Raw genomic sequence first — 26,451 nt, 5'->3', positions numbered from 1 at the left:
TTTGCATTATTCACCCAAGGAACTTTAGTTATTAGAGAGTTCCAGGTCGGACGTTTTTTTTTCCGGGACACATTTCGGGCGTTGTTGGTGTTTCCGGATGAGGAGATGCTGCTCTGTTATTGATTAAAGTAAAGTCTGAATGTCATTAAAACAGTTAGCTCCACCTTTTGACACTTCTTCCACCCCCGTCCTTGCACGCTACACCGCTACAACAAAGATGACGGGGAGAAGACGCTGTCGAAGGTGAGCCACGTAAATAAGAGCGCCCACAAAACGGCGCATCCTGAAGCGACTGTCAGAAAGCGGCTTGAAGATGATGTGTAAAAAATCATCTATGCAACATTTTGATTAAAGAACCACCATTACATGTTATGTAGACCACAAGGAAGTCTTTTATATTTACAATAAAAACAATAATAATATGACTCCTTTAATGCGCCTTATAATCCAGTGCGCCTTATATATGAAAAAAGACAGAAAATAGACCATTCATCGGCAGTGCACCTTATAATCCGGTGCGCACTATGGTCCGGGAAACTACGGTATGTTCATTTTTAGTGCAAGTCTCACTCTCTCTTCAAAACCGAGTGACGCCTCTGTTTCTAACTTTAATCATGGGTCTTGAACGCACCACAGTTGTGCGCTATGAGATGCAAAAGTGAACATAACTTTCTCCTTGCCTGCCACAAATAGATGTATAATGATTTTACCTTTCTTTTATCACTTCGTCCTCGTTCCAAAAATGTTGGCGCGTGAATGCTTAAAGGTGAGCTTTGACGACGTTATGACGTCTGTGTCGAGTGAAGCGTTCGTATAGCGAGGTTTTGCCAAGCATTTTGTATTTCTGTGCACTTTCATGGCTATATTAATTTCATAATAACGTTCGCGTTTCTATAAATATAAGATGCTCTTTCTGCTCCCCCGCTCCCAGTCTGTGCAACACTCTCCCTGACCACCTGAGGGCACCACAGACTGTGATGCTTTTAAAAAAGGCTTAAAAAAAACATTCTTGTTTTAAAAAAGCCTTTTTTTTTTAGATATATGCATACTAGTTCTAGCTTTTAGGCTGTTCTAGTTCTTATTTGTATTTATTTTTATTATCTTTTTATTTGTATTTATTTTTAATACACTGTAGCACTTTGATGTAAAGTGCTTTGTACAAATAAAATCTATTATTATTATTACATATTGAAATGGCAAAAAAACCCAACTTCAAACTTCACAAGAGCCAAAGGGGCCCCTGTGCTTGGGGCCCCCGGCACAACACCCCCACTTACTGACCTCAGATTGTTCCTTTGTTTCTCCTCCCATCCCAGAGCAACTGTGGCGAGGTGTTGCGTATCCGCCGCGTGCTGATGAACTCGCCGGAGATCGTCTCCATCGGGCTGGTGTGGGACTCCGACCACTCCGACCTGGCCGAGGACGTCATCCACAGCCTGGGGACCTGCCTGCGCCTGGGCGACGTAAGATGGCGTTTACTCACACTTTGGACAGCAGGTCCACTTTTTGGCATTTTGCAATGTGCAAACCTCAAAAGCAGTGAAGTTGTGAAAATCGTAAACAAAAACAGAATATAATCCTTTTCAACTTATATTCAATTGAATAGACTGCAAAGACAAGATATTTAACGTTCAAACTGGTAAACTTTGTTATTTTTTGCAAATATTAGCTCATTTGGAATTTCATGCCTGCAACATGTTTCAAAAAAGCTGGCACAAGTGGCAAAAAAGACTGATAAAGTTGAGGAATGCTCATCAAACACTTATTTGGAACATCCCACAGGTGAACAGGCTAATTGGGAACAGGTGGGTGCCATGATTGGCTATAAAAGTAGATTCCATGAAATGCTCAGTCATTCACAAACAAGGACGGGGTGAAGGTCACCACTTTGTCAACAAATGCCTGAGCAAATTGTTGAACAGTTTAAGAACAACATTTCTCAAGCAGCTATTGCAAGGAATTTAGGGATTTCACCATCTACGCTCCGTAATATCATCAAAAGGTTCAGAGAATCTGGAGAAAGCACTGCACGTAAGTGATGATATTACGGACCTTCCATCCCTGCTTCAAAAAGCGACATCAGTGCGTAAAGGATATCACCACATGGGCTCAGGAACACTTCAGAAACCCACCGTCAGTAACTACAGTTCGTCGCTACATCTGTAAGTGCAAGTTAAAACTCTTTTAGGCAAAGCCAAAGCCATTTATCAACAACACCCAGAAACGCCGGCGGCTTCGCTGGGCCCGAGCTCATCTAAGATGGACTGATGCAAAGTGGAAATGTGTTCTGTGGTCTAACGAGTCCACATTTCAAATTGTTTTTGGAAACTGAAAAGAACCATCCGGACTGTTATAAGCGCAAAGTGTAAAAGGCAGCATGTATGATGGTATGGGGGTGTATTAGTGGCCAAGACATGTTCTAGGGTGAAAGTGTAAAAGGCAGCATGTGTGATGGTATGGGGGTGTATTAGTGGCCAAGACATGGGTAACTTACACATCTGTGAAGGCACCATTAATGCTGAAAGGTACATACAGCTTTTGGAGCAACATATGTTGCCATCATGGACGCCCCTGCTTATTTCAGCAAGACAATGCCAAGCCACGTGTTACAACAGCGTGGCTTCATAGTAAAAGAGTGCGGGTACTAGACTGGCCTGCCTGTAGTCCAGACCTGTCTCCCATTGAAAATGTGTGGCACCTGCAATGTGAGAAGGGAGACCCCCGGACTGTTGAACAACTTAAGCTGTACATCAAGCAAGAATGGGAAAGAATTCCACTTCAAAAATGTGTCTCCTCACTTCCCAAACCAAAACTGAGTGTTGTTCAAAGGATTAAATTTTTTTTTTTTTTTTTTTTTTTTTTACATAAATAAATCCCTGCAGACTGTATTGATCTATATTGATCTATATTGGTATATATTGTGTTTTTATGTTGATTTCATAAAAAAAAAGAAAAAAAAAAGTTTTTCTTTTTTTTTTTAATTTCTTGTGCGGCCCATTACCAATCGGTCCGCGGACCGGTACCGGGCTGCGGCCTGGTGGTTGGGGACCACTGCGATAGAACATCAATCAATCAATCAATGTTTATTTATATAGCCCTAAATCACAAGTGTCTCAAAGGGCTGTACAAGCCACAACGACATCCTCGGTACAGAGCCCACATACGGGCAAGGAAAAACTCACCCCAGTGGGACGTCGGTGAATGACTATGAGAAACCTTGGAGAGGACCGCATATGTGGGGAGACCGAAAGCAATGGATGTCGAGTGGGTCTGACATAACATTGTGAAAGTCCAGTCCACAGTGGATCCAACACATCAGCGGGAGTCCAGTCCACAGCGGGGCCAACAGGAAACCATCCCGAGCGGAGACGGGTCAGCAGCGCAGAGATGTCCCCAACCGATGCACAGGCTAGTGGTCCACCCGGGGTCCCGACTCTGGACAGCCAGCACTTCATCCATGGCCACCGGACCTATGCAACTCCCCCTCGCAAGGGACAGGGGAGAAGAGGAGAGAAGAAAAGAAACGGCAGATCAACTGGTCTAAAAAAGGGGGGGTCTATTTAAAGGCTAGATTATACAAATGAGTTTTAAGATGGGACTTAAATGCTTCTACTGAGGTAGCATCTCTAACTGTTACCGGGAGGGCATTCCAGAGTACTGGAGCCCGAATAGAAAACGCTCTATAGCCCGCAGACTTTTTTTTGGCTCTGGGAATCACTAATAAGCCGGAGTTCTTTGAACGCAGATTTCTTGTCGGGACATATGGTACAATACAATCGGCGAGATAGGCTGGAGCTAAACCGTGTAATATTTTATACGTAAGTAGTAAAACCTTAAAGTCGCATCTTAAGTGCACAGGAAGCCAGTGCAAGTGAGCCAGTATAGTTATATACCTGTATATAGGTGTATGTATAGGTATATACAGTATAGGCGTAATATGATCAAACTTTCTTGTTTTTGTCAAAAGCCTTGCAGCCGCATTTTGTACCAACTGTAATCTGGGGATGAATTAGAACGGAGTGTGTGTGACCTCACCAATGCGCTTTTAGAAGAATGGTGGAAAATTCCTATAAACACACTCCGCAACCTTGTGGACAGCCTTCCCAGAAGAGTTGAAGCTGTAATAGCTGCAACAGGTGGACAGACGTCATATTGAACCCTATGGGTTAGGAATGGTATGGCACTTCAAGTGCATATGTGAGTCAAGGCAGGTGGCCAAATACTTTTAGGAATATCGTGTATGTCTAGCTTTTGTGCTCAGCTGTTACACTTAGCGAGTGTTTTATTGACCGAGGACCACATAAACCGGCGAGGCGGTCCAGACCCGTCCTTCGGGCCTCGAGTGTGACACCTGTGCGGCCGAGTGTTGACAAGACGGAGGGAAAAGCTGTGAATACCAAAAGGTTGTCCTCTGCCCTCTGAAGGACCCGACAGGGGGGAAGGTCTCGGAAGGAAGTAACCTTGACATGAAGGACAGGTAGGCTGTTAGCTGATGAAACCTCGCTAGACTAAGGACAGCGTGTCAGGGGAGGAGGGGCTGCCGTTGTCACGGCAATGAGCAACTTTTTACCTCCCTCATGCCTCTGACTTTTTGGACAGATTCCAGGTTAGGTCGCCAGGCGTCCTCCATGGCGACCATGGGGAGTTCCCCCCGTGCACGCGTGGAAAAGAGGGTGTCATGGCCAAGCGAGGGCGGCGCATTTCAATGTAACAACGCGGGTGCACTCGTCCCGAAGTGATTGTCATGAATGATGCATGAGAAAATGTTATATCGTGTCAAAACCCCCCCCCCCCCCGGCCCTCATCCCCTCGCCGTTCCTCCTCCGCGTGCCGTCGCTCTTTTCTCCTCCCCAGATGAAGCTGGTTGTGGGATAGAAATCGTGGCCGTAATGCGCTTTGTTGCTTTTGTGTCGGCGTTGTTTCACATCCATCCGCCTGCCTGGCGCTCCCCGCCTGCTGCCGTCTCTTTCGCTCGTAGCGCCGCCATGATTAGCCCCTTTGCGATAATAGATAACAATTTGGATAATTACTCGCTTCCTGCCTCTTAAACGTAACAATGCGCTCGCTTAGCTGGGTTCGGGCTCAGCGTGTTTTGGAGTTTTTACGCTCAAACGAACCGCGGAATTGGCTTAATTTCTAATATTAGATATAGCGGGAGGAGAACAAAAAAGTATTGGGACACTTCCTACCTTCGCAATGACATCATCCTCCGGTCTTTTTTTAGAAGGTTTTTGTCAGGTTCAAACACTGATGACATGTATTAAACAAGACAAGAAGCAAAGAATTAAACAGAGACAGAATTAAATTTGGCTCAATTGAGGAGAGACGCCTGGACACTGTACGCTTGAACAGTGTGTAGGATGGGAAGCAACATGACGGGCTTCTGTTTCTTTCATGTATTGTAATCAACAGAAAGATATTGTTTTGACCCAAGAACTACAAAGTGGAGAGGAAGCAGGACCAGACTCTCCTCCAGGCGACCTGTACAAGGGTACAGTGTCTCAACACGCTCTGGCGAAAGATTGTACGCCTCCTCTTTTATTTGGACTGTCCCTGATTACATGGTAACAGCTGTTTCTAAGGGACGGGGGTCGTAAACAGCCATCGCCTTTGATTAAAACAGTTCAAAGAAAAGGTCTGTGGAAGATTTGCGCTTCCGGGTTCTTCAGACCACCAATCACGGACATGACAGCTTCGTTCATGGTTCTGAACAATGCTTTATTATCTTCACCATACCTGGTTGTCCAAATTAGACATAATAATGTGTTAATTCCACAACTGTATATGTATCGGTTAATATTGGTATCAGTAATTAAGAGTTGGACAATATCGGAATATCGGATATCGGCAAAAAAGCCATTATCGGACATCCCTACAAATGAGCACACGAATGGTTTCCCTCCAGTGTGTTGTCCGTCTCGCTCTCGCTCGCACTCTACCACCAACTGCCCTCTCCTTCCCGGCTGCTGCCTATTGACAGAGCGACAGGTGATTAGATAAGCAGACCCAGGTGTGCCATCCAAGCACCTGTCGCTGATCTCGAAGCCGGTCCTGGCACACCCCGCTTGGCTGCAGGTCCGCAGGCCACGCCCCCTCCACAAGGTCGTAAAACAGTTCAAACAAAAGGTCGCCTGAAGGAGAGTCTGGTCCTGCTTCCTCTCCGCTTTGTAGTTCTTGGGTCAAAACCATATCTTTCTGTTGATTACAATACATGAAAGTCAATGACCGACACCAAAGTGCAGTAGCGCAGTAGGCCCAAGCATTCATCAAGCAACAAATAATGAATATAAGCTAATAATATATGCAGGACACCAGAAATATAAATAACACAAACATAGCTACCACAGTCAAAGTACACTGACTGGTTCCACACACAAAAAAACTAACATCCTGTTTCCATAAAACGTGGAAGCACACAATTCCAAAAAGTTTGAAGTGTGCTTAGTGATGAGGATTCAGGGATTTAGGGATCAATTCATATCCACTTTTTACACGTGCATCAACTACATGAAGGAGGGGGACACTAACGTTAGCAACACTAGCATAGCTAGTTCACATTTCAACAGCAACATCATGCTAGGTTAGCCTGTTTGCCGAGGACGAACATTTACAGCTCCCAAGTTTGAGCTTTGTTTTAAGATGTGTAGCAAAGCCTGGTTGTCGGGGTATGAAGAAGGAGGTTGTCACTTTCTGACGTCACAACAGTTGCACATTAATTGAATATAGCTAAATTGGTAGGTAAGTAGATATAGGTAAGTAGGTGGGTGGGTATAGCAGGTAGGTAGGTAAGTTGGGAGGTACAGTATAAGTAGGTACAGTAAATAGGTAAGTAGTTAAGTACAGTAAGTAAGTAGGCAGGGTAAGGGCCAAGCGGTAGAAAATGTATGGATATTATATTATATTATGATATAATATATACAATATATAACAAATCTCAATGACTATGTACAACATTATGGTATATGTAACAGCTGCAGCAAAAAAAAGGACAGCCTAAAATAAAGAGAAGATCCAGCAGATACATATCAATCAACCACCAATGTTTATTTATATAGCCCTAAATCACAAGTGTCTCAAAGGGCTGTATGTAGGTAAGTAGGTAGGTACACGACCGTTCAAAAGTTTGGGGTCACCCAAACAATTTAGTGTTCGAGCCTTCATTTCTAAGAACAAGAATAGACTGTGGAGTTTCAGATGAAAGTTCTCTTTTTCTGGCCATTTTGAGCGTTTAATTGAGCCCACAAATGTGATGCTCCAGAAAGTCAATGTGCTCAAAGGAAGGTCAGTTTTGTAGCTTCTGTAACGAGCTAAAGTGTTTTCAGATGTGTGAACATGATTGCACAAGGGTTTTCTAATCATCAATTAGCCTTCTGAGCCAATGAGCAAACACATTGTACCATTAGAACACTGGAGTGATAGTTGCTGGAAATGGGCCTCTAGTAGATATTGCACCAAAAAGCAGACATTTGCAGCTAGAATAGTCATTTACCACATTAGCAATGTATAGAGTGTACTTCTGTAAAGTTAAGACTAGTTTAAAGTTATCTTCATTGAAAAGTACAGTGCTTTTCCTTCAAAAATAAGGACATTTACATGTGACCCCAAACTTTTGAACGCTAGTGTATATATATATAGATAGGTAGGTAGGTCGGTCGGTCGGTAGGTAGGTATGTCGTAGGTCGGTCGGTAGATAGATAGATAGGTAGGTAGATAGATAGATAGGTAGGTAGGTAGGTAGGTAGGTAGGTAGGTAGATAGATAGATAGGTAGGTAGGTAGGTAGGTAGGTAGGTAGGTAGGTAGGTAGGTAGGTAGGTAGGTAGGTAGGTAGGTAGGTAGGTAGGTAGGTAGGTAGGTAGGTAGGTAGATAGGTAGGTAGATAGAAATAATGGGTGCATAGAGAATGGAGGTGTAAAATAAAGAAACCATGTGAAGTGGTTTGTCTCACACCTCTCCCTCTCCTCCCCGCATCCCTCCTTCCCTCCCTCCCTCCACCCCGCTCTCCTCCCTCCCTCACCGTAGTTGTTCTACCGTGTGACAGAGGAGCGAGCTCGCCAGGCAGAGCTCTACTTGGTGGGCATGGTGTGCTACTACGGCAAGCACTACTCCACCTTCTTCTTCCAGACCAAGATACGCAAATGGATGTACTTCGACGATGCCCAAGTCAAAGAGGTGAGGGAGTGTGTGTGTGTGTGTGTGTGTCAGTGTGTGTGTGTGTGTGTGTGTGTGTGTGTGTGTGTGTGTGTGTGTGTGTGTGTGTGTGTGTGTGTGTGTGTGTGTGTGTGTGTGTGTGTGTGTGTGTGTGTGTGTGTGTGTGTGTGTGTGTGTGTGTGTGTGTGTGTGTGTGTGTGTGTGTGTGTGTGTGTGTGTGTGTGTGTGTGTGTGTGTGTGTGTGTGTGTGTGTGTGTGTGTGTGTGTGTGTGTGTGTGTGTGTGTGTGTGTGTGTGTGCACATTTACTTGTTCTTTTGGCTGCAACTGATTATGTGTTAAGGTCGTTTGGATGTTGGCTGGCTTCCTGGCTGTGAGTCACGTAGAGGATATGTGCCGCTGTAATGACAAAGTATCGCCACATGATATCAAAATGGACACACTGCAGCATGTATAGGACATGTTTGACCTTCGGCTTTTGGCAGTCAGTCCAACACGCTCTCTCTCCGTATGGACCTTTTACTTTGCCTAATGTGTGTGTGTGTGTGTGTGTGTGTGTGTGTGTGTGTGTGTGTGTGTGTGTGTGTGTGTGTGTGTGTGTGTGTGTGTGTGTGTGTGTGTGTGTGTGTGTGTGTGTGTGTGTGTGTGTGTGTGTGTGTGTCCAGATCGGCCCTAGATGGAAGGACGTGGTGTCCCGCTGTATCAAAGGCCATTATCAGCCCCTGCTGCTGCTCTACGCTGACCCCCGTGGGACGCCGGTGATACTGCAGGGGAGCTCCAACCCCTGCACCGACTCCAACCCGCAGCTGGAGGTCCAGAACTGCAGCGGCAGCAGCAAGGCGGGCTACGACAGCGAGGACTCCGGTACGGGACTGCCGCACCAGCAGATTACTCTTGTGACCATAATCCGTGCGAGGGTGTGCCAATAACGCGCTGACCTTCAACCTTCTAAAGAACATGTTTTTATCCCGGACTCTGGCGGTAAACACACGGATGCTCGGGATTAACCCAAAGGTCCTGTCTTAGGTCGGGAGCCGTCCATTTCCAGCGATACCCGGACGGACTCGTCGACGGACAGCTCGAGTCACCGCGCCTCACGCAGTCGACCTCTGCACCAATCCACGGGCAGCCACCTGTTTAGTGACTCTCAGACCACCGTGGTCTGCAACTACCAGCTTGGCACGCCGTCCCACGGTGCAGACGCCGGAGGTACGACTACTACTACTTCTACTACTGCTAGTACTACTGAGGCCTGTCTTCTTTTGGGAGTACTTATAGGGGTACACTTTAGGTGTAGGCTTGTGTTTGTGCACCCTGAAGACTAAAACTGAACACCTGAGGTACCAACAACTGCATTGGAGCCCAATAATTACTCCAGTAAGTCCCAATACGGTCACTTCTACCAGGACTGGTAGCGCTGACCTTAGACTGGACCACAGGTCCCTTCTACCAGGACTGGTAGCTCTGACCTTAGACTGGACCACAGGTCCATTCTACCAGGACTGGTAGCTCTGACCTTAGACTGGACCAACTGTCCCTTCTACCAGGACTGGTAGCTCTGACCTTAGACTGGACCAATGGTCCCTTCTACCAGGACTGGTAGCTCTGACTTTAGACTGGACCACAGGTCCCTTCTACCAGGACTGGTAGCTCTGGCCTTAGACTGGACCACAGGTCCCTTCTACCAGGACTGGTAGCTCTGACCTTAGACTGGACCACAGGTCCATTCTACCAGGACTGGTAGCTCTGACCTTCGACTGGACCAACTGTCCCTTCTACCAGGACTGGTAACTCTGACCTTAGACTGGACCAATGGTCCCTTCTACCAGGACTGGTAGCTCTGACTTTAGACTGGACCACAGGTCCCTTCTACCAGGACTGGTAACTCTGACCTTAGACTGGACCACAGGTCCCTTCTACCAGGACTGGTAGCTCTGACCTTAGACTGGACCACAGGTCCCTTCTACCAGGACTGGTAGCTCTGACCTTAGACTGGACCACAGGTCCCATATACCAGGACTGGTAGCTCTGACCTTAGACCGGACCACAGGTCCACTACCGTTTGTGTAGCAGAGTGTACTCCTGTCATATACAGCACAAGTGCCAAACTCGGGGCCAGATCATTTTAATTGGTCCGCCATGTCCTTTTATGTTGTACACTACATTATTTATTGTGGCCCACCACTTCATTTTATGAGCTAAATGACATTATTATAAGTGGCCCGCCACGTCATTTATGTGGTCCACCATGTAATTTAAGTGGCTTTCCACATCATTTTATGTGGTCTATCACTTCCTTTAATGTGGCCCGCCACATCATTTACATGGGTCGCCACATTATTTTATGCGATCGGCCACATTATTTTATGTGGTCTGCTCTATTATTTTATGTGGTCCGCCCTTCATTTATGTGGTCCGCCACGTAATTTAAGTGGCCTGCGGCCTGCCACTTCATTCCATGTGGTTGGCCACATCAATCAAGGTGGCTCACCACATAATTTTTATGTGGCCGTCACATTGTTTAAGTGGTCCACCACTACCTTTAACGTGGACTGGCACATCATTTCATGTGGTCCACCATGTAATTGAAGTGGCCTGCCACAACATTTCATGTGGTCCAACGCTTCCTTCAACATTTCACAACATCATTTTATGTATTTTGCCGCATTATTTTATGCCCTTCAGTTATGTGCCCCCCCCCCCCCCCCCATGTCATGTTATGTATTTTGCCGCATTATTTTATGCCCTTCAGTTATGTCCCCCCCCCCCCCCCCGTGGTCCGCCACTTCCTTAAAGGTGGACTGCAACTTCATTTACATGAGTCGCCACATTATTTTATGCGGTCTGCCACATTATTTTATGTGGTCCGCTCTATTATTCTATGTGGTCTGCCCTTCATTTATCTGGCCTGCCACATCATTTCATGTGGTTGACCACATCAATCAAGGTGGCTCACCACATAATTTTTATGTGGCCGTCACATTGTTTAAGTGGTCCACCACTTCCTTTAACGTGGACTGGCACATCATTTATGTGGTCCGCCACTTCCTTTAAGGTGGTCCGTCACATCATTTCCTGTGGTCCACCATGTAATTGAAGTGGCCTGCCACGACATTTCATGTGGTCCAACGCTTCCTCCAACATTTCACAACATAATTGTATGTATTTCGCCGCATTATTTTATGCCCTTCATTTATGTGGCTCTCCCACATCATTTTATTGGGTTCACCGCACCATTTAAGGTTGCCTGCCACATAATTTAATGTGGTCCGCCTCATTTTTTGATGTAGTCCGTTATTTGGCCCGCCACGTCAGTTAAAGTGGCCCGTCACATCATTTAAGTGGTCGGTCAGTTCCTTCAAGGTGGACTGCCACATCGTTTACATGGTCAGACACTTTTTTTAATGTGGTCAGCCAATTTCTTTAATGTGGCTAAAACCTCTAATAAGCGCGTCACGTCATTGAAGTGGTGCGCCACATCATTTAAAGTGGCCCGTCACATCATTTAAGTGGTCCGCCACTTCTTTAAAGGTGGACTGCCCTTCATTTACATGGGTCGCCACATTATTTTATGCGGTCTGCCACATTATTTTATGCGGTCTGCCACATTATTTTATGTGGTCCGCCACGTAGTTTAAGTGGCCTGCCACATCTTTTCATGTGGTTCGCAACATTAATCAAGGTGGCTCGCCACATTATTTTATTCGGTCTGTTACATGGGCCACCTCAGTATTTAAAGTGGTCCGTCACGTCATTGAAGTGGTCCGCCACATCATTTAAATTGGCCCGTCACGTCATTTAAGTGGTCCACCACTTCCTTAAAGGTGGACTGCCACTTCATTTACATGGGTTGCCACATTTTTTTATGCGATCTGCCACATTATTTTATGTGGTCCGCCACGTAATTTAAGTGGCCTGCCACATCTTTTCATGTGGCCGTCACATTAAGTGGTCCACCACTTCCTTTAATGTGGACTGGCACATCATTTAAGTGGTCCGCCACTTCCTTTAAGGTGGTCCGTCATGTCATATCTTGTGGTCCACCATGTAATTGACTTGGCCTGCCACGACATTTCATGTGGTGCGTGGCGTCATTTAAGTGGTGCGCCACATCATTTAAATTGGCCAGGTCACATCATTTAAGTGGTCCGCCACTTCCTTAAAGGTGGACTGCCACTTCATTTACATGGGTCGCCACATTATTTTATGTGGTCTGCCACATTATTTTATGTGGTCCGCCCTTCATTTATGTGGTCCGCCACGTAATTTAAGTGGCCTGCCATGTCATTTCAAGTGGCCGTCACATTTTTTAAGTGGTCCACCACTTCCTTTAACGTGGACTGGCGCATCATTTATGTGGTCCGCCACTTCCTTTAAGGTGGTCCATCACCGATGTAATTGAAGTGACCTGACAAATGTTATGTGGTCTAACACTTCCCTCAATATTTTGTGTGGTTTACAACATCATTTTATTATTTTATGCCCTTCATTAAGTGGCACCCCCACATCATTTTATTGGGTTAAATTTCATGTGGCCCACCACATTTTTTTATGTAGTCTTTTATTTGGCCCGCCACAGCATTTAATGTGGCCCGTCACATCATTTAAGTGGTCCGTTACTTCTTTCAAGGTGTACTGCCACATCATTTACATGGTCAGCCACTTTTTTTTAATGTGGTCAGCCACTTTATTTAAAGTGGCCCGCTAAAACCTTTAATAAGCGTCATTTAGGTGTTACATTCAGGATGAATTGTGATGTGACTGTGCACCACAGTGTGTTGATACAATAATAATATGTCATATAAAATAAGTCAATGATGATGAATGAATGAAAGAGATAGTAAATAGCTCCTCCCCTCCCCTCCCCTCCCCTCCAGAGTCAGCAGTGGAGGGTCCAGCCGGGCCTCCCTCCCCTCCCCTGCAGGAGTACAAGGAGACGGCGGTCTTCCTGCTGTCGTCCCGCCGCCCGCTCACCTCCTCCTCGTCTTCCTCTCGCCCTCTGTCCTCCTCCTCGTCGTCAGGGGTGGGGGGCTGCGAGGGCGGGGTGGGGGGCCGCCACTGGGAGGATGAGAGCACCAGCAGTGAGAGCAAGTCCAGGTACGACCTCCGTTTTGGAGCTAAGGACTGTCCTTGCTTGCTTAATACCTCAATTTAATGGCCCACTTTTGTTGGGAACTGTAAGGACTTTTAATGCACACGTGTCAAACTCACATCTGACCCGCCACGTCATGTCAAACTCACATGTGACCCGCCACGTCATGTCAAACTCACATCTGACCCGCCACGTCATGTCAAACTCACATCTGACCCGCCACGTCATGTCAAACTCACATCTGACCCGCCACGTCATGTCAAACTCACATCTGACCCGCCACGTCATGTCAAACTCACATCTGACCCGCCACGTCATGTCAAACGGCCCGCCACGTCATTTCATGTGGCCCGCCACATCACTTCATGCGCCGCCACATCATTTTACGCGCCATTTCCTTTCAATTGGCCTGCCACATCACTTCATGCGCCGCCACATCATTTTACGCGCCATTTCCTTTCAATTGGCCTGCCACATCATTTCATGTGGCCCACCACATCATTTAATGTGACCCACAACATCATTTCACGCATCCCGCCACGTCATTTCCTGTGGCCCGCCACATCTTTTTAAGCGGACCGCCACATCATTTCACATGGCCTGCCACATCATTTCATACGGCCTGCCACATCATTTCATACGGCCCGCCACATCATTTCATACGGCCCGCCACATCATTTCATACGGCCCGCCGTGCCATTTCATGTGGCACGTCATGTCATGCGGCCCGCCAAATCATTTCACACGGCCTGCCACATCTTTTCAAGCGGACCGCCACATCATTTCAAACGGCCCGCTATGTCATTTCGTGTGGCCTGCCACATCATTTCATGCGGCACGTCATTTCAAGTGGCCCGCCACATCATTTTATGTGGCCCACCACTTCATTTCAAGCGGCTTGCGAAATCCAGGGAATAATATACTTGATCTAATGTACTTTATCTTTTCTTACTAAATGTGTTCTTTGTGTTTTCACATAAATGTATTGCATGCAATTGCATAATTTGTATTCACTAATAATGTAACAATATTATATTTGAAAATTATACAAACAGTTTCTTTTTTCTTCCAATAAATCCTGCTTGACTTCTGAGTGAATGTGTAATAATAATGTTGTTCACGTTCATGATGTCATCTTGGCTACATTTGTGTAGAACGTGGTTATAATCTGTAATAATCATTAAATATCAGGTGAGTGTTTCCTAATAATGCAACAAATATTATATTATCATACATTACTTTTTTTTTGTTCAAATAAAAAGGTATATCAGATTGACGTATATTTTCTACGCAAGTTATTCATTAAAATTGTTCATTATAAAATTGGCAATAGGTTTTAAGGTAGAAGAAAAAGTCAGAATTGTACTGTTTTTCTGTGTTTTCCTAATGTAACGACATTATTATTGGGGACGGCGTGCATGCCAGCAAGCTGAGGGTTCCTGGTTCGATCCCCGGCTTCACGTCCGTTGTATCCTTGAGCAAAACATGTGCGCCATAGCACAAACAATACGTTTTTTTGCTTGATTTGTTTATTTTTAAACAATATTTTAGCAATAAAGTAAAGTAGCTGCACCGTTTTATAAACCGCAGGTTTCAAAACGTAGGAAATATTATAGTCCGGAATTTACAGTATATTAATTTATTACTCACTTCTTTAAGGCTATCAAAAGCCAGAAGAAAGTCATAAAGAAGGCGGGTTATAATTCCTGCGTGATGCGTGGCGTGGATTTAGTGACAAGATGGGACGGGTGGACAGGAAGAAGCTGATTGGCCGATAAGAGACGAGCGCAAAGAGTCCAAAGTTGACCAGGTTCTCTTTGTGGTTCAGTTCCTCCGGAGGCTGCTACCGGCCCACCTGGAGGCCCCGCAGAGAAGCCCTGAACATCGACAGCATCTTCTCCACCCAGAGGATCTGCTCTCAGGGCTACCACACCCTGCCAGGCCCCACTCTCCCTCCGCCCCCCCAGCCGCCCTTACCGCCTTTGCGGCCCACCACGCCCACGGCCACGCCGCGAGCCTCCCAGCAGGCTGCGGCGCTGGAGGCGAGAATCGGGCTGGCGGGTCCGCCCAGGTCGTCGGGCGGTCGCGGCCGACCCACCACGGGCCCGCCCGCCCCTCCGCCTCTGAGGGGGGTGGAGCACCAACCCCGCCTGATCCAGAGGATGGAGAGCGGCTACGAGAGCAGCGAGAGGAACAGCAGCAGCCCTGACAGGTTTCCGACCCGCGCGCCGCACTAATAAGAAGACGCCTTGGCTAACTTCCCTTTTTCCTCCTGCAGGGAGGTGGGCCAACACAAGCGGGCGCTGATGTCCGGACCCTCATGGCGCTCGGTGCCCAAGTCTAAGAGCAGCGGTGCTATCCTGCAGGAGCTGCCCTCACCTGGACGCCGTGGTGCCTCCAACACAGGTAATCAAGCACGCTGTAAGAAATGACCGTAAAAAAAAAAGAAGAAGAGTAAAAGAAAAGTAGTTTATCGCAATAGTAAATACAAAACCCCAAAGCCAGTGAAGTTGTCACGTTGTGGAAATGCTAAATAAAAACAGAATACAATGATTTGCTAATCCTTTTCAACTTATATTCAATTGAATATACAATAAAATCTGTATATTTTATTGTTTAATATTATACAATAAAATACATGTATTTTAATATTTCATATTATACAATAAAATAATTATTTGTTATTGTATAATATTATACAATAAAATTAATATATTTTTGGGTAAAATATTATACAATACAATCAATATATTGTATTGTTTAATATTATACAATAAATTAAATATTTTATTGTTTAATATTTTACAATAAAATAAATATATTGTATTGTTTAATACTATACAATAAAATACACATATTTCAGCATTCACAATACAACTAGAGCTTTTACATGAAAAATAGGAACCATTCGAGAAACATTGTTTTTTTCATTGAATTTTTCCCCCAGTAATTAACAATAATTCATATTTCCAGTTCAAACGTTAAATATCTTGTCTTTGCACAAGATATTTGATATTTGAACTGGAAAACGTTGTTATTTTTTGCAAATATTAGCTCATTTGGAATTTGTTGCCTGCAACAAAAAAGCTGGCACAAGTGGCAAAAAAGAGTGATAAAGTTGAGGAATGCTCATCAAACACTTATTTGGAACATCCCACAGGTGTGCAGGCTAATTGGGAACAGGTGGGTGCCATGATTGGCTATGAAAGCAGCTTCCATGAAATGCTCAGTCATTCACAAACAAGGATGGGGCGAGGGTCACCACTTTGTCAACAAATGCCTGAGCAAACTGTTGAACAGTTTAAGAACAACCTTTCTCAAGCAGCTATTGCAAGGAATTTGGGGATTTCACCATCTACGCTCCGTAATATCATCAAAAGGTTCAGAGAATGTGGAGAAATAATTGCACGTCAGCGATGATATTAGGGACCTTCCATCCCTCAGGCGGTACCGCATCAAAAAGCAACATCAGTGTGTAAAGGATATCACCACATGGGCTCAGGAACACTTCAGAAAACCACTGTCAGTAACTACAGTTTGTCGCTACATCTGTAAGTGCAAGTTAAAACTCTACTATGCAAAGCGAAAACCATTTATCAACAACACCCAGAAACGCCACCGGCGCCATGGTCCATAAAATATTAAGAAATGCAGTTTATTTGCCCTAAAGGAAGTAATGATTATTAACTCAGGGGAGCGGCTCCACACTGTGTATGGAGATACACATTTAGCTGCCAGCTTGTCTGACTTTTTCCGGGGGAATACCTACGGTCTTATTTTCAGGTGAATGCGGGAAACGCTTAGCTGGAAAACCAGTATTTACGAAGAAAGCATTCCTGAAACTTATTGCGTGGTCTTGTGGTCTCAGGGCGCAGTGAGCTGGACGAGCTCCAGGAGGAGGTGGCGAGGAGAGCCCGCCAGCAGGAGCAGCAGAAGCGCAAAGAGGCGGAGCGAGAGGCGGCCATGGGGTTCAACCCCAAACCCAGCAAGTTCATGGACCTGGATCAGCTTCAGCACCAGGGTACGTAGCCAAACGCAGAGGGATAACAAGGCTTCGGCGTAACATTTGTTCAGAGATCTGAGATGTTCTGCAGGCACTCTCAAGTCCCACCACTAGATGGGAGGAAGTGTGGCGTTTTTGGTGTGAAGGCACAAGTTTTAAACAGAAAACCTTCCTTATTAGAGGGTTTCATTGTCCGAAATGGTCTTGTACTAAACCGAAAACCAGTGAAGTTGGCACGTTGTGTATATCGTAAATCCTTTGGACTTGGCTTGGCATCGTCTTGCTGAAATAAGCAGGGGCGTCCATGATAACGTTGCTTGGATGGCAACATATGTTGCTCCAACAGCTGTATGTACCTTTCAGCATTAATGGTGCCTTCACAGATGTGTAAGTTACCCATGTCTTGGCCACTAATACACCCCCATACCATCACACATGCTGCCTTTTTAACTCTGCGCCTAGAACAATCCGGATGGTTCTTTTCCTCTTTGGTCCGGAGTACACAATGTCCACAGTTTCCAAAAACAATTTGAAAAGTGGACTCGTCAGACCACAGAACGCTTTTCCACTTTGCATCAGTCCATCTTGCCGGCGGCACTTCTGGGTGTTGTTGATAAATGGCTGTGGCTTTGCATAGTAGAGTTTTAACTTGCACTTACAGATGTCGCGACCAACTGTAGTTACTGACAGTGGTTTCCTGAAGTGTTCCTGAGCCCATGTGGTGATATCCTTTACACACAGATGTGGCTTGTTGACGCAGTGGGATCAAAGGTCTGTAATACCATTGTTTCGGTGCAGTGATTTCCTAAAATTCTCTGAACCTTTTGATGATATTACGGAGCGTAGATGGTGAAATCCCTAAATTCCATGCAATAGCTGCTTGAGAAATGTTGTTCTTAAACTGTTGATTGACAAAGTGGTGACCCTCGCCCCGTCCTTGTTTGTGAACGACTGAGCATTTCATGGAAGCTGCTTTTATACCCAATCATGGCACCCACCTGTTCCCAATTAGCCTGTCCACCTGTGGGATGCTCCAAATAAAGTGTTTGATGAGCATTCCTCAACTTTCTCAGTCTTTTTTGCCACTTGTGCCAGCTTTTTTGGAACATGTTGCAGGCATTAAATTCCAAAGGAGCTAATATTTTCAAAAAAATAACAAAGTTTACCAGTTGCAAGATGAAATATGTTGTCTTTGCAGTCTATTCGATTGAATATAAGTTGAAAAGTATTAGCAAATCATTGTATTCTGTTTTTATTGACCATTTACACAACGTGACAACTTCACTGCTTTTGGCTTTTGTACAAGTTGATGTCCGAAGTCAGGACCCGCACTTTGGCTGAGAGGTCGCTGGTATGTAAGCGTCTGTCTGACTTTTGTCCTCACGTCCCATCTGCTCGTCTGTCTCTCCATCTGGCGACCCATCACCGCTACTATTTATTCAGCTTATTTTTACGCTGACCTCAAAGTCAGACATCTTTGCTGTCGTTATGGCAACCGGAAACAGGGATTTAAGCAATATATTATTAGAAGAAATAGTACCGCCACACAAATATATTAGCTTGGCAAGAACCCACGCTCTTTGTGACCCCCTAATTGTCGCACGAGTTGAACAATGATCATTAAGCTGAGGAAAGTTTGCTGTAAATGACATTCAATTGCTTTTCAGTTCATCACAATCAGCTTTATTGTCCAGGTATGTGACGTGTTCAACTGCTCTCTTCCTACAACAAATATGAACAATTCACTTATATGGGCGAGACTTTGAAGATAATGGGGCAGTGGTGAAGACAGCAAAGGATGATGAAGTGAGCATGAGTTAGTGACGGATTACTTCCAGGGTTATTTCACAGCAACAGGTCTGACACTCTGTGAATGTATCAGTCTGTTCTTCTATTTCTATCCGCAAAAAATCTACTGTATCACATTTTAAACGTCAATGTGTTAGACCACTACTCAAAGTGAGTTTTATAAATAAATATGAATGACTGTTAATTACTGGGGGGAAAAACAAAACAAAAAAACAAACAATGTTTCTCGAATGGTTCCTATTTTTCATGTAAACGCTCCAGTTGTATTGTGAATTCTAAAATATATTTATTTTATTGCATAGTACTAAACAATACAATATATTTATTATATTGTATAATATTAAACAATAAAATGTATTTCATTTATTGTATAATATTAAACAATAAAATATATTGATTTTATTGTATAACATTTTACCAAAAAATATATTAATTTTATTGGATAATATTATAGAATAACAAATATTTATTGTATTGTTTAATATGAAATAATAAAATAAATGTATTGTATTGTATAATATTAAACAATAAAATATATGTGTTTTATTGTATAATATTAAACAATAAAATATATTTACTTTATTGTATAATGTTATGCAATAAAATATATTTATTTTATTGTATAATTTTACCAAAAAATATATACATTTTATTGAATACTATTATACAGTAAAAAATATTTTTATTGTATAATATTAAACAATAAATCATATATATTTTATTATATAATATTAAACAATAAAATATATGTGTTTTATTGTATAATATTAAACAATAAAATATATGTGTTTTATTGTATAATATTAAACAATAAATATATTTACTTTATTGTATAATGGTATGCAATAAAATATATTTATTTTATTGTATAACATTATACCAAAAAATATATACATTTTTTAAAATAATATTATACAGTAAAAACATATTTTTATTGTATAATATTAAACAATAAATCATATATATGTTATTGTATTATATTAAATAATAAAATATGTTTTATTGTATAATAATTAAACAATAATATACAGTAAAAACATATTTTTATTGTATAATATTAAACAATAAATCATATATATTTTATTGTATTATATTAAATAATAAAATATGTTTTATTGTATAATAATTAAACAATAAAATATATTTACTTTATTGTATAATGTTATGCAATAAAATATATCAATTTTATTGTATAATATTATGCCAAAAAATATATTAATTTTATTGAATAATATTATACAAAAAATGGATTCCCATCTGAATCGTGATTCCTATGAATTCTGAACTGATTCATAATTTTTTTTAAAAACATTAAAAAAATAAAAATAAAAATAAAACAAATATATATTTTTATAATCTATTTTTAAAGATATAAATAATATAATGATAAATAGGTTATACTTGTATAGCGCTTTTCTACCTTCAAGGTACTCAAAGCGCTCTGACACTATTTCCACATTTACCCATTCACACACACATTCACACACTGATGGAGGGAGCTGCCATGCAAGGCGCTAACCAGCAGCCATCAGAGGCAAAGGGTGAAGTGTCTTGCCCAAGGACACAACGGACGTGACTAGGAAGGTAGAAGGTGGGAATTGAACCCCAGTAACCAGCAACACTCCGATTGCTGGCACAGCCACTCTATCAACTTCGCCACGCCGTGGCGAATGGGGTTGATTTTGATAATACATTTAAATGTATCAATATTCATTGACTTTATAAAAATAAAAAAAATCTGCATAAAATGGTTGAAATTATTTTAAAAAATAAGTATTTTTTTTAGGCAAATTGATGCACTTTAAATATTTTCTGTTACAGACTAAAAAACAATATTAAAAAAGTTGTTATTTGTTATAAGTTGATCTATAATTGTTGTTAATTTTAATTTTAATAAGGATACAAAGTTATGCAAATATGTACTTATAACAATTTTATAGACAATCATTTATTATAGTTGTGAGAATGTGGGGCGCGATATATTTTTTTCTGGCTGAGTTCAACAATAAAACAGCACATTAGTCCATATAAACAAGTATCAAATGATTATAGTTGCATATTACTTACACATACAAAGTCTCCAAGGCAGAAGCAGCCATCCATCCATCTTCTTCCGCTTATCAAAAGTCGGGTCGCGGAGGCGGCAGCCTAAGCAGAGAGGCATATTAGAAAGTATCCAGTAACAAACGTGTCCGCATCATTCAATTTACTCCGTCATGAGCTTAGGTAATGAATTATTGTGACCACTTGGTGTTGCCAAAAAAACAATTACCAATCCACTTCCAACTAAATGTAACGGGTCTGCACGTCTGATGAGTTTGTCGACACCGATCACGCAATGGACTTCTTTACAGGAGGTTTTATTGTGAAAATGAAGTAAAAATCACATACAACTCCTTCTCTGTGACTCCTTGTACCGCTCTGCTTCCTACATATAGAAAACATACTTTTTACCAACAGGACACAGGCTGCGTAGTGGTCACGTGACAAGAAAAAGGACCGCTTCAAACATAGCACTCAACATAGCGAAAAAAATAACACGAAAACACTTTATATCTTAAGGGTACATAAAAAGTAAACAATATACGGCAAGAAGTTGTTAAGGTTGGAGGAGGGAGTTGTGACGGCACAGTTCCACAAGGGGGCAGTAAAGCTCTATGCTTTATTATATATATATACCTGTATATACACACAATATACATAATAATTAACAATAATAATACAAACTAAGGAAATGGAGTGTGAACTAATATCCAAGAGTGTGTGGTGTAGACTAGGTGTGGGAATTACTCGAGTGTTTTACCGTAGTGTTGAATCGAGAGTGGGGACAAGACAGAGGAAGGTCCGTGAGACAAGCGGGAGGTCCGTGGGGGCTGAGAGAGAGGCGTCAAGAGGTCCGTGTCTAAGCGGTAGGTCGAGATCCAAGAGGCAGTCCGGGAAGCGGTGGGTTTGGGGGGGGGGGGCGAGGAATGACGTCAACACGGGAACGGAGGTCTGCAGTAGGATCGACAAGGTGGACAAGAGACAATCAAAATGATGGGGGGAAGAAAAACAGAGAGAGAGAGAGCAAGATTGCATAAGGCATGATGATCGCTTACTATACGCCAACAGTAGGTTATGTTCCGGCAAGGATCCTTGGGTCCACTGGTCTTTATTCCGCTAGCCCTCATCAGTCGCAAGTGTGCTGATTGCCGGTGATTGATTGCAGCTGTTCGCTGCCGCTGGTCTGGGGCGCTCTCGGAGGTGCGCTCGGTGCACGCCCGGACCATGACAGAAGTACAAAAATAAACGGTTCGTTTTTGTTAAAAAACGACACACAGCACGACACCAATTTGGACACAACTCACCTCAGCATCGCAAGCAGCGAAGTGAGGAGGAAGGGGTGGAGCGACAGAAACGATGGAAGCCTGACGGTATGCCATGACAGGAAGGAGTCAAATAAAATACGGCAAGAATTACAAAAATAAACCATTCGTTTTTGTTAAAAAAAAACGACACACAGCACGACACCAATTTGGACACAACTCACCTCAGCATCGCAAGCAGTGAAGTGAGGAGGAAGGGGAGGAGCTACAGAAACTAGAGGAAACTATGGAAGCCTGACGGTATGCCATGACAGGAAGGAGTCAAATAATATATGGCAAGAATTACAAAAATAAACCGTTCGTTTTTGCTAAAAAAAACGACACACAGCACGACACCAATTTGGACACAACTCACCTCAGCATCGCAAGCAGCGAAGTGAGGAGGAAGGGGAGGAGCGACAGAAACTATGGAAGCCTGACGGTATGCCATGACAGGAAGGAGTCAAATAATATACGGCAAGAATTACAAAAATAAACCGTTCATGTTTTTTAAAAAACGACACACAGCACGACACCAAATTAAACACAACTCACCTCAGCATCGCAAGCAGCGAAGTGAGGAGGAAGGGGAGGAGCTACAGAAACTAGAGGAAACTATGGAAGCCTAAAATAACAGTCAATCAACAAAAATAAAGAACTCTTTTGAGATATAATTCACAAAATACAAAATACAAACACTCCAAAATATTAATAAAGTGCATTGTTGGAGCCAAAATTCCTTATTTGTTTATATTGTTTTTATTTTATTTTCTCTAAATTGATTGTTGGGTTCAGCATGTTTAATTTCCTTTTTTGGCAGATTGCTCCGCCCACTTCCTGTTAAGAACCAGGAAGTGTTGACAGGGAGGGGACTGTTGCTATGGTGCAGTTACCATGGTAGCCTCCATAAATTGGGCTCAGGTGTGAGCATGGGCAGGCCGATTGGAGGACAAACAGTTTTCGACCGTGTTCGTGGTCGTGTTCGTGTCATGTCGTATCGTGTCATGTGGTGACAATGATGTGATAATGTGCCAATCAAGGTCAGCATACTTTGTTATAGAATTTACATTTGATTTAAATGAGATAGCTGGAATAAACGGATTGTCATATCCAAACACAGTACTGGACATTCTATTAGTTTCAGGCGTCAAACTGGTCAACACAGTCGCCCTCGGTACCAGCCCAAAGGTAAGGGCTGTACATGCATGTTTAACTCCGTTACCATAAAAACAGCTTAAAGACAGTTTTTTTTTTTCATATCTACCATTGTTCTCTGTTTGAATAATTTCACCTGATCAAACCTTTTCTAAAAAATATCGTATCGGACTATGGTATCGGAAGGGAAAAAGTTGCATCGGGGCATTTTTTTTCCCCAGTTAGTAGCAAACCATACTGGTGAACACAGCAATAACGTCTCCTCAAGTGTGTGTGTGTGTGTGTGTGTGTGTGTGTGTGTGTGTGTGTGTGTGTGTGTGTGTGTGTGTGTGTGTGTGTGTGTGTGTGTGTGTGTGTGTGTGTGTGTGTGTGTGTGTGTGTGTGTGTGTGTGTGTGTGTGTGTGTGTGTGTGTGTGTGTGTGTTAAGAAATGATCATCGACCCTTTTAAACGTGTGTGTGTGTTTTAGTTTGTGCGTCTGAACTGCAGGTGTGAATGTTTTCCCCTGCAGCTCAGCACTAACTAAATCTCTCTGTGGGATTATTAGATTGTGTCCTGTCTGTCCTCTCGTGTGTGTGTTTGTGTGTGTGTGTGTGTGTGTGTGTGTGTCTGATCCACCAACACACAAAAGCATACACACTCACACAAAAGCAACCTTGATGAAGTGTGAGGACAACAAGCGAGCGCGGGCAGATGGCTTCTCTATCAGCGCCATTACGTAACAGAATTTGGTCTCGGGCAGGCAGCGACCGTATCGACGCTTTCAGGGCCCTGAACAATCTGCCTTGGCTTTAGAGGACAAGTGGGCTCACAACAACAGAGCTGCCGCCGCCAACATCGCTCATCCCTGACGCTATCCATAATGTAAGCGCAGCCCCCCAAAAATGAAAAAGGGACCGTTTTGGACCACAAAATGAAGCAAAGTGGGGCCACTTTCATACATTTCAAGATGACCGATACAGTGTCGATCAACATATAAATATCAACTATTTGAACATGCACATCTTTGCTTTTGTGTTGTCAGTAATAAAGCAAATAAGTGTAATACAGGCTAATTTGGGGCCCGAAGCATCATTTTCTTTCAATAATTCATATAACAGTATCGATATTTCAACTTTTTCTTTCCTTTTTGCTAGTATTTTTACACAATGCTGCAGGCCCAAAAATAAGAGAAAATCTCCATCTAAATATTTTTTTTAAATTGTACTGTACCTTTAAAAGTGATTTGATTGCACTATCTGCAGGGGGGAAAGATTGCTATTAGTATCGATTATTTAAGTAGAGATGTTGTCTTTTTATGGGCCTGGAACACTTTGTAAGAATACCAGAACACTACCAAAAAAACTTGCAAAATATAAAGAAACAGTTGAAATGTCAATACTAATAGCAATCTGTTCGCCCTGCAGAGAGTGCTATCAAATACATTTTAAAACTATTTAAATAGAGATTGTATTTTATTTTTTTTGGGCCTGCAGCACTTTGTAAAAATACAAGCAAAAAGGAAAGAAGAAGATACTAATAGCACTCTTTTACCCCTCAGATAATGATGTATAATCCCTTTTAAATGGACAGTACAAATAAAAAGATATTTAAGAGGAGATGTTCTCGTATTTTATGGGCCTGCAGCCCTTGTAAAAATATAAGAAAACTACTAAAAAAAAATGAGCAAAAAGAAAGAAAACGTTGAAATGTCGATACTAATAGCAGTCTTTTCCCCCTGCAGAGAGTGCCATCACATCAATTTTAAACGGTAAAATTAAAGAATACTATTTAGGTAAAGATTTTCCTGTATTTTTTGGGCCTGCAGGACTTAACAACAATACAAGAAAACTCCCAAAAAAACGAGCAAAAAAGAAAGAAAAAGTTGAAATGGCGATACTAATAACAGTCTTTTCCCCTGCAGAGAGTGCCATCACATCACTTTTAAAAGGTACTACTAAAGAAAATTATTTAAGTAGAGCAGCACTTTGTAAAAATACAAGCAAAAAGGATAGAAAAAGTTAAAATGTCGACATTTACAGCACTATTTTTCCTAAGTACAGTAAAATTTACAAAAATATTTAAGTAGAGATTTTCTCGTATTTTTGGGGTCTGCAGAACTTTGTAAAAATAAAAATAAAACTACCATAAAAACGAGCAAAAAAAGAAAGAAAAAGTTTAAATGTTGATACTAATAGCAGTCTTTTCCCCCTGCTGAGAGTGCCATCACATCACTTTTAAAAGGTACAATTAAAGAAAACTATTTAAGTAGAGATTTTCTTGTATTTTTACTCTGTAACAATACGAGAAAACTACCAAAAAAACGAGCAAAAAAGAAAGAAAAAGTTGAAATGTCGATACTAATAGCAGTCTTTTCCCCCTGCAGAGAGTGCCATCACATCACTTTTAATAGGTACTATTAAAGAAAACTATTTAAGTAGAGATTTTCTCGTATTTTTACTTTGTAACAATACGAGAAAACTACCATAAAAATGAGCAAAAAATAAAGAAAAAGTTGAAATGTCGATACTAATAGCAGTCTTTTCCCCCTGTACAGAGTGCCATCACATCACTTTTAAAAGGTGCAATTAAAGAAAACTATTTAAGTAGAGATTTTCTCGTATTTTTTGGGCTTGCAGCACTTTGTAACGATACAAGCAAAAAGGATAGAAAAAGTTTAAATGTCAAGATTTACAGCACTCCTTTTCCCAAGTACAGTAAAATTAAAAAAAAATATTTAAGTAGAGATTTTCTTGTATTTCTGGGGTCTGCAGAACTTTGTAAAAATACAAAGACAACTACCATAAAAACGAGCAAAAAAGAAAGAAAAAGTTGAAATGTCGATACTAATAGCAGTCTTTTCCCCCTGCAGAGAGTGCCATCACATCACTTTTAAAAGGTACAATTAAAGAAAACTATTTA

At 42.3% G+C, this 26,451-nt stretch overlaps 1 protein-coding gene across 1 annotated transcript in view; it reads left to right on the top strand.

Annotated features, from left to right (window-relative positions):
• LOC133655336 (inactive ubiquitin carboxyl-terminal hydrolase 54-like) overlaps positions 1 to 26,451 on the top strand; it is a 54,946-nt gene that overhangs the window by 15,802 nt on the left and 12,693 nt on the right. Inside the window, exons 6-13 of the mRNA XM_062055376.1 lie at positions 1,317 to 1,463; positions 8,022 to 8,171; positions 8,814 to 9,012; positions 9,175 to 9,357; positions 13,026 to 13,245; positions 15,069 to 15,452; positions 15,519 to 15,646; positions 17,109 to 17,261. Of these exons, the coding sequence (XP_061911360.1) occupies positions 1,317 to 1,463; positions 8,022 to 8,171; positions 8,814 to 9,012; positions 9,175 to 9,357; positions 13,026 to 13,245; positions 15,069 to 15,452; positions 15,519 to 15,646; positions 17,109 to 17,261 (1,564 nt within the window). The remainder of the gene's footprint in view (positions 1 to 1,316; positions 1,464 to 8,021; positions 8,172 to 8,813; positions 9,013 to 9,174; positions 9,358 to 13,025; positions 13,246 to 15,068; positions 15,453 to 15,518; positions 15,647 to 17,108; positions 17,262 to 26,451) is intronic.

The sequence above is a fragment of the Entelurus aequoreus genome, linkage group LG08, assembly GCF_033978785.1.
Source record: "Entelurus aequoreus isolate RoL-2023_Sb linkage group LG08, RoL_Eaeq_v1.1, whole genome shotgun sequence".
In the NCBI taxonomy this organism is placed as follows: Eukaryota; Metazoa; Chordata; class Actinopteri; order Syngnathiformes; family Syngnathidae; genus Entelurus; species Entelurus aequoreus.
This window is presented reverse-complemented; position numbering and strand designations above follow the sequence as displayed.